Source organism: Otolemur garnettii, unplaced genomic scaffold (genome assembly GCF_000181295.1).
Source record: "Otolemur garnettii isolate 467f Iridium unplaced genomic scaffold, OtoGar3 scaffold00054, whole genome shotgun sequence".
NCBI classification, from domain to species: domain Eukaryota; kingdom Metazoa; phylum Chordata; class Mammalia; order Primates; family Galagidae; genus Otolemur; species Otolemur garnettii.
The window spans coordinates 4,083,203-4,092,347 of record NW_003852449.1 but is presented as its reverse complement, the minus strand read 5'-3'; the positions used below and the strand labels follow the sequence as shown (position 1 = coordinate 4,092,347).

Genomic DNA, 9,145 nt, shown 5'->3' with positions numbered 1-9,145 from the left:
AGATTCTTTATTTGAATTGAGTCATGCTGGGGTTCTGAAGTGGTCTACTATCTGAATTTCAGTATCCCTTGCAATGCGTGGGAAATTCTCCTCCATAACATCTTGGAGTAGAGTATCTGTGCCTTTAGGACCATCCTCTTCTCCTTCAGGAATTCCTATAAGATGAATGTTTGATCTTTTGGAGTGATCTCACAGCTCTCTCAGGGAATGTTAAGTTTTTGCTCTCCATCTGTCTGCCTCTTTGAGTGTTTGGGAATGCTCAAAAGCTTTATCTTTGATTTCAGAGATCCTTTCTTCTGCCTGCTCCGCTCTATTACTGAGGGATTCTGTTTATTTGGGATTTCCTTGAATAATTTTTCATTTCCTTGAGTTCTGCTATCTCCTTTCTCATTATGTCCATATCCTTGGTAATTTTGTCTTTGAATTCATTAATTTCTTGAGACAACTTTTGCACAACTCTTTGAATTTCTATTTCTTTCTTTTCCTCCAATTTATTCATCTTATTTGCTATCCAATTCTGAATTCTATTTCTGAGATTCAGCCATTTGTTTATGAAGGGCATCTTCTGATGTATCATCTTTGCCATTCCTTGGGGGAGTTGATCTGCTCTGATTATTCATGTTGCCAGAGTTCTTCCTTTGGTTTCGTCCAATGATTATTTTCCACAGTTTTGGTATTAAAGCTGGTAGGGTGTGATTGGATTGGGGGTTCCAGGAACTATAGTTAACTAGCTTTACCAGAGAGCTGGGACTGATGAGTGTGGCGTTTTCTCTACAGCTTTACAAAGGTCCCTTTCAGACCTGCAGCCAGAGACCCTGAGGACCTAATTGGTGGAATAGCACTAGCTGGCTCTGTCTTGTAGTCAGCTAGCCTCTATCTAATTCTATTGAGTCATAAAATTAGGCTGAAATCTCAGCTGGGGTGGGGTGGGGGGGAGATACAAGCAAACTGAGATTCCTCCCCAGCCCCAACCGCAGTAGGAGAATCAGTCCCTCCCATTTCAACACAACCATGGCTCAATCTTGGAGGGTCCCTGGGTAGACAGCCTAGGTTTAGAGTTCCAAACCAATTACCCCAGGCACCACAATCACTGCTCAACTGCAAGAGTTCAATCAGTGACCAGCAACAGGCAGCTCAGACCCAGAAACCCAAGAGGCTGGAGTTTGGCTCCCTCTGGTGGTCAGTGGGGTCAGGGAGGCCCACCCAGCCAGAGTCCAGCCAGGGGTATTGGTGCCTCTTTCCCCCCTGCCTTATGCGGCAGCCTTGCCCCACCACTGGTAATAGGAGGGTCTGTGGCCCGACTCCCTTTATTGGACAAAAGCAGCAGGGATATGGGCCTGCCAGAGACAAAGGAGAGTCAGTGCCTCCCCACACACTGTACTCTGGCACCAGGGCAACTTCGTGGATCTGAAGCCCACCTCCTTCCAGTGCTCAGTGGCCTCTGGGGAGTGTACCAGCAGCCTCAGACCCTGGGTGTGTTCACCGCTGTCAGTCTGCAGTGCAGGGTGTATTTTGCGCTTACAGAGTCTATGTCTCTGCCGCAGCCCAGCCTGGCTGCTGGCAGGTACCACCGCAGTGCGTGAGTCTGCGTCTCTGACACCCCACCCCACCACGCTCCGCTGTGGGTGGGTACCACTGCACGGCTTATTTTGTGCTCACAGAGGCTGTGTGTCTGTCCCTGCCACTCCAGTGTGGGCGGGTACAGCCGCAGGGCATACTCTCCTGGAATCTGTGTCCCTTTTTAAAAATTATTTTTAGAGAAAGAGTCTCCCTGTGACTCCCAGGCTGGAGTGTAGCAGCTCAGTGTAGCACTGAACTCCAGGGCTTGAAGTGATCCTCCTGCCTCAACTTCCTGGGTAGCTGGGACTACAGGCACCTGCCACCATGCTCAGCTAGTTTTTTAAAGTTTTGTTAGAGACAGGGTCTCCCTATGTTTCTGAGAGCCCATCTGGTCTCAAAGTTGTGGGCTCACATTATCCTCCTGCTTGGCCCCCCCTTCTGTTAGGATTGCAGGCATGAGCCACTATGCTCTGCCAGGTTTTTAATATTGTGGGTATAACACCTTAATATCTGGAATGTGCTAAGATTAAGAACATAATTTTGCTTCCCAAATAGTAAACCAGTTTCTGAATAATATCTTTTACCATTTAAAAATAATCTTCATCTCCTCCTTTGTGATCATCTGTTCAATAGTATTAAAAGTTATCCTGTAGTTGGTCGTAGTAATACTATACTATTTTAATTAATATCACCTTGAAATTGATCGTAAGGTGTCATACGAGTCAGATTACTGCTTTTTCTGAGACTTACTTTCACTCTTCCATTAATTTTTGCAGAAGAATTTAACAATATTTTGTCAGTTTCCAAAGAAAGGTATCGTTTCCCAAGGAGATGACGACAGTAAAACCTTTATTGACGTGCCGTGGGGATCTTGTTAACCATTAATAGACTGCACACAGATTAAACACCAGTGTGGCACTCATTACATGCCACTGTTCTTAGCCTTTTATGTTCTATTATTTGATATTAACCTTCAAAGCGATCTCAGACATCTCCACCCTAGAGATGCAGAAACTATGGGTGAGTTTTCATTGCTTGCCTGAGGACACATGGTGGCTGCTCCCTAGAACCAGGACCAGAACTGAGGCCATGAGGGCAGATCCTGTGGGGCCCCTCGTTGGGCTGTGTTCCTCTCTGGGTTGGCTCAGCGTGCAGAGGGTAGAGGCTACTTAATAATTAATACTTAACACCTAATGTCTCTTTACTCTTTACCACACAAAGCACATGTACATGCTTTATCTGGCTTTATGCCTCTTTTGTTGCGCAGAACACACACAAAGTCACACAGAACACACTGTCCTCATTAGCCAGGCTGCGGAGCCCCCGGCTCAGACCTTCGTGAAGCTTTCCCCCCTGGGGGGTTTCACTGCCTTTGTGGTTCCCATGCACATCAAAAATCATAGTCAGACATTAAACTATATTGGTTTGTAAGTTAATAGGTTTTAAAATGGAACCTTCAGTGCATTTATTAATTGCTTATTATTATTGGTTATTAGAGAATTCTAAAAAAAATTGAGATGAAAAAAGGCAAGAACACCAACTCAAATATTAACCCTGTTAGATATTACACAGAATGTTTATTTTTATCTGATGGGAGAAGGAAAACCATCTGTGAGCAGATTCTCCACTGCTGAGGGTGGGGACCTGCTGATAATTTGAGTTGCTCCCTTAGTGGCAGCCAGTTCTCCCGATCTCTCCTCCACTGTGGCCCTCAGGGAAGGGGCAGGTTGAAGTCTGTTTCAGGAAGGTTGAGGGAGTCCCCAGCAAGCAGGAAGAGGAAGTATAGCCCTACCATTTATGAAGGGACGGTGGGTGTGGGGAAGGAAGGTCAGGGTTAGGAGGTCATATCCCAGGTCTGGACACCCTCCCTCTGTGCTTTGTGCTTTATTTCAGAGGATGGGGCTGCGGAAATATCTGGATAGCTATGAGGAAGGAAGCAGGCATAGACTGTTTGGGGTAGTTTGAAGGAAGCTGTAGAAAGAGACCTCCTCAGCCTTGGGGTCTGGTCAGACATGGCCCCATGGTGGCCATGCTGCAGCATGGCCTTGGCAGAGGGCAGCATCTGGCCTGCAGGGCCCAAGACAGGGCTCCTGATGGCCTCTGTGCACTTTGCTTCCAACTCCGGAGATCCTTGAGCATGTAAAGGAAACTTTCTCTCTCTCTCTGCTTTTTTTTTTTTTTTTTGGATTGAGTGGTAATTTACATGCCACGTGATTTGTTCTCTGAAAGTACACTTTTCAGTGGTTTTTAGCATATTCACAAAATTATGCAACCATCACCACTGTGTAATTCTGTGATCTCTGCTTCTCTAATGGAAATTTGATAAATGTTGGTCATTCTTTTTCTCCCAGGTAAGCCCCCCTTAGACACCTATTTCTGTAGATTTTCTCATCTCAGCTGCCGCAGGGCAGAGAAGCAATGGATAAAGAGGTCCAGATTGATGTTTCTGTGCATTGAGTTCAGTTCTCTAAATTCTGCATTTGTCCAAAAAGCTTGTTCTTCAAATAAATGCAAGATTTAGGTAGCCTCATTTATATGTGATGTAGTACATCAGATCCACACTTCCCTAAACACCAGTCTCCGGGGCAGTACCTGGGACACACATCTGAGGAATACACAGAGGTGTCCTTGATGCATTTATATAAATTATAAGGTAGTAGGACCTCAGAACTTGTTTGTTTAATTAGCACACATTTCCCTTGATTCATAATTAGAAATCCTGACTCAGCAGCAAGCCCTCCCCTCTTATCAAAGAGTTGAATAGTTGGGTTCAAGAGTAATGTCCACTTTAGAGGCAAGGGAGAAAAAGGCTCTCATTTCTAGAAAATAGGATGGTTTCTTACAAGTCACTTAATCACTCCTACGAGGAAATTATGGGGATCAGAGTTTCCATTAACCTCAGTACCACAATAAGAGCAAAAATGTGTGATGTGTTCCATTAGGCAGAGAACGGAGGAGGGGTAGAAGTGGAGCCAACAGAGGAAGAAGGAAAAAAAGCATCTCCGCAGAGTTAGGGAAGAGGACAGGGCAGAAACGGGAGTGAGGAGCAGCCGTCACCAACAGCGTTGTCGTACTCGGTGGGGTTATAACCCAGATCACAGACTTTTAGGTCAGGCTTTTCTTTTAATAAAAAGGTTCATTTTAAAAGGCTAATCACAACATCAGGGAGATAAATAGTGTTGTAATTATTTTAAAACAACTTTGATGATTGAACCATTCAAAGAAATATGAAAAGATCCAGGTTTGAAAAAGTCAGTGACACTACATTTTGTAGGTCAAGTTTGTGGCTTCGGGGAGTCCTCAGTGCTGAGGGAAGACTGTAAATAATTAGCTATTTACATATACGACTGCCTCTAAAATGTGGAAATTTGACATCAAATCCGGGCTCAGGGGAGAAGTAAAACCAGCAGACAGTACCAGGCTCTGAAGGAAATGGGGCAAAGAGCCTGGGTTTTCACAAGCTCTGGGGGACTCTGCTGTTACACTTCGCTGAAGAAAGATTGTTCTGGCAAAGATGAATTGTCACCCCAAATAGGTAAAAACCAAAATTCCAAAGAGACATTTTGTTCGCTCATAAAAATCATTTATTGGCACACCAGAAATGACAACTTTTTTCTAGTACAGCAGCTGTAGGCATCTATAATTGCGATTCAGTGTAAACTACGTGTTATAAGTCACTAGAAATCTAATCAGCAGGAGGAATTTAATAAAGGACAAGAGTGAGTCTACAGCGGCCCAGCCATCGCGTCTCCGGGGAGAGTAAATCAAATATGGAAGTAGTGTTGCCCTGCTACTGAGTTTCCCTGTAGCCAAGGAGAACTGAGATGGACGTCAACAGGATAGCACCCAGTCAATAAATTAGTACAATTAACTAGAAAATCTGATTGGAACTGATAGAAATCATCTACATAAAGTAAGCGCACAGGTAAATAATGAGCTATTTACATACACTACCTTTTACCAAACTTTTGTTAGCTTTCCCATCCTCTCTCTTTTATTTTTCTTGATTTTCATGGTGAATTTCTTGGCACACTGGAAAATATTTAGACAACTATAAGAACTTCTTTCCAGGTCCTACCTTTCCTAAAACTTCACATCAAACTAAAGAATCTGGAGAGTAACTTAGATGGGTCCATCTCTATGCAGATGACGTGTGCGTCGCTGTCCTGCTGTCAGTGATGATGACAGACACTCCCATGTTTCCCCCAACAGCATCTGGACTAGTCCCACAGGCCAGGCTGTGAGCAGCCGCCGAGTGGATGGGGTGTCATGGGGAACAGGCACAGTCTCCGTGGAGACAGGCATGTTTATCCTGAGATGTGGGTGCTGTGGACTGCAACTCAGTATCCCCGTTACTGAGAATGGATCCTCTGCCTTCCGCTCATTATTTTTATTTAATGATCTGTTTTTAAGGCTTAGTATCATTGCAGCATTAGCAAATAAGGATGTCAACATCGTTTCTACCAGTGAAGGGCTCTGTGATGTGCTGGCAGCAGGTGCCATGATGAGAGTAGCACAGTTGAAAAGGCATGGAGTGGGCACCTTTCCGGTGCTCTGGCCAGAACATGTGGGTTTTTAGCATCATTCTAGGAAACCTGAAAGATTCTGCAATGAGTCCCTTTGACCCTCACCTATTTCGTTTCTAGTACATATGATAATTTGTAATTATTTTATTTTTGCCTTGTTCTCCTGCTAGAATATAAACTTCAGAAGGGCAGAGACATGCCTGTCTGTCCACCTGTGTCCCCACAGTGTCTAGAATACAGTGTTCTGGTGTCTAGAACAGTGCCTGGTCCGTAGTAGCTTCTCAGTGAAAAGTTTATACTAAAGGAACCAAATTAGCAAGTGCCCTGGTTAGCCTATGTCCAGAGACTCTCATTTTGTACAGTGGCCAGGGCTTCTGACTTGACCTAGTGATAGGGCCACCCTAACGAGCCTACCCTGCCGTGAACCTGTGGAGCTGATATTTTTGTGCTTCAATGGGCAGTAAAACTTGTCAATACTAAAGTCACTGTGCCCAGCCCGCATAGGTGAGCTGGGCAGAGCTGACACATTGCAGGAGAGGAACACGGCGAGGACACCCTCGGAGGGGAGCTGTAAGCTCCAAATTCAGCTCATCCCTCCCCTCTAACTCTGCTGCTTGACAAAGCTTAAGAAAAAGTTAGCAGAAGTTTTCTCTCAGCAGTGACAGTTCACTAGGTCACCAATAACCCAATCAGAAAAGAAACATAATGTAAATCACCTACATAAAAAATTAAGTGAAATAAAAGCAAAATTTGGGAGTGGCTAGGAAGTGACAAGGAAGGGTAGGCTGTCCAGGTCCTCTGCGGGTTAGCATTGCTGGACGTGATGTCCATGTGGTGTGACAGCAGAGAGGACTGGAAGGACAAGGGGCAGAGCTGTGGCTGTGAGGCTGTAGAGGACCAGCTTTTACCTCCTCCTGATCCCATCGGCTGGGCTCCTGGCTGTCCCCTCTCAGGCGGAGGTAAGAACAGGCAGCTGGCACCTGCAGGGCACATCCTTAGGCTATTGAGGCTCTGCTGGAGTAGAAGTCGGGGACCGGGAGCCCGGTGTGAAGCGTGACCTGGGGAAGGAGACTGTGAGTCCTGGGAGGAAGCCCGTCCCCCCCCCAGCCCCCAAATATAGCGCACAGCAGGTGTGTTTCTAACCTCTTTTTAAAATCTACACTTAGAAACATTCGAGAGAATTCTAGCAGAATCCTGCCTGTGGTAAGAGCCTGGCCACTATGGTGTGCTTCCAAATCTTGGTGACACTTGACTACATGGTTCTTGGACACCTCTTTTAAAGGATTCTGGGGGGATTGTGTTCCTTTCGACTGACACATACGTCGCCCTCGGTAGAGTGCCGTAGCATCAGAGCTCACCACAACCTCAAATTCTTGGGCTTAAGTAATTCTCTTGCTTCAGCCTCCCAAGTAGCTGGGACTACAGGCGCCAGCCACAACACCCAGCTATTCTCTTTTTTTCTTGTTGCAGTTGTCGTTGTTTTACCTGGGCTGGGTTTGAACACACTGGCCTCGGTGTATGTGGCCAGTGCCCTACCTACAGATATGATTTGGGGGTAGTGATGCCTGTCAGCCACACCACAGTAACCACTGCCACGTCCACGGGCAGGGAACAGATGAACAAAGACAGCCCTTCCCTTATCAGGTGTCTCCTGGTTGTCCTGCCGGGGCAACCCTTCCTCTCTGGGTTTGGGCACATGGCAGCCAGTTCTTTTTTTTGGCTGGGGCTGGGTTTGAATCTGCCACCTCCAGTATATGGGGCTGGCACTCTACTCCTTTGAGCCACAGGCACTGCCCAAGGTGGCCAGTTCTGATGCAATGTGGTCTTATGCTTGTCACCAACTTCTGCCCAACTGCAAACCTTGATGGACAGCTGCGTGGACAGTGCTGAACCATGTCACACGACACATGCACTGTCATTTACACTTTGTCCCTGTCTTCCCCTGCCCGAGTCTTTACCCTGAAAAATCACCAACGAGCCTCTAGTATAAGATTCTTCGAAAGGGAAATGGCTAAACTTTTAATGCAGTTTTTCTGAGATTCACTTCTGTGGAAATTATGTTTCTGTTTGTTTTGTTTCACCTAATGTAGAGCCTGAACTCTGAAAGATAAGATTCCAGCCTCCCAGACAACCCTATCTCCTTGCAGGAAGAGAGAAATATAGGCGTCACTGGGCAGCACTTACTGACAGCCAATAATATAGATATTGTAATAGGTTCTAAGACTCTGTTTCTGGGTGGGGCAACCATCTCCTGCAGGGTTTTGATTCTTGAGCCCCATCTTGAGGCAGCCGTCTGCTGAGTGCGGCTCATGGTTGTGAGAGGCCCCGCTCAGGAGGGAAATGAAATCTAAGTTCTGACAGTGGCTGGCAGGGCGGTGATTCCCTGACTTCTTTGTCCTTCCTTGCCATGGGAGGCCCCTCATGGTTTAGAAACATTGCAAGGCTGTTCCCTCTACCTGGTAAGTGCCACACAGCTCCCCTCCTCCCTTCTTTGTAGGCTCAGCTCCCCTGCATCTGCAGGAAGGCCTATACAACCATCCTGTTTGAGACTGCGACTTCCCTCCCCAGCACTCCTGCACCCTTGCCCTACCCATGGTCTTTTCTCTATTGCACTAATCAGCTTCTAACACACCATACAATCAATGTCTAATTGTGCTATTATTTATTGTCTGTCCTAGAACTATCATGCAAGGTCTATAATGGTAAGATTATTATTTTTTTCTGACCTATGTGTCCCAAATGCTTCTAACAGTGCCTGGCATTGTATAAGGCATCCAACAGAGATTTGTTAAATGAATGAGTGAAGGGCAGGCGGTGGTGGGCAGAGGCAGCTTCACGCTGGGGTAGGGCGCTTACCTGCACGTTCCTGTTTAGGCTGACAGCAGGGAAGAACAGGCCCCCTTCCACATTCTCAAAGGCGATGGGGCCTTGCTGCTCATCGTTGACAAAAAATGTCAAGGTTTTTCTGTTTAAGTCGAGGAGGACCCCAACTGTGGCCCCTTTCGTGATCCCTCCTTCAGTTCTGTGGGAAAAGAAAAACATTGGGTCTCACTTGCTTG

At 46.1% G+C, this 9,145-nt stretch overlaps 1 protein-coding gene across 1 annotated transcript in view; it reads right to left on the bottom strand.

Annotated features, from left to right (window-relative positions):
• Positions 1-7,081: 7,081 nt before the first annotated feature.
• Positions 7,082-9,145, bottom strand: part of TRIM9 (tripartite motif containing 9) — a 125,190-nt gene continuing 123,126 nt past the window's right edge. Inside the window, exons 9-10 of the mRNA XM_012806558.2 lie at positions 8,943-9,108; positions 7,082-7,144 (exon numbers count right to left, since the gene is read on the bottom strand). Coding sequence (XP_012662012.1) covers positions 7,082-7,144; positions 8,943-9,108 — 229 coding nt within the window. The remainder of the gene's footprint in view (positions 7,145-8,942; positions 9,109-9,145) is intronic.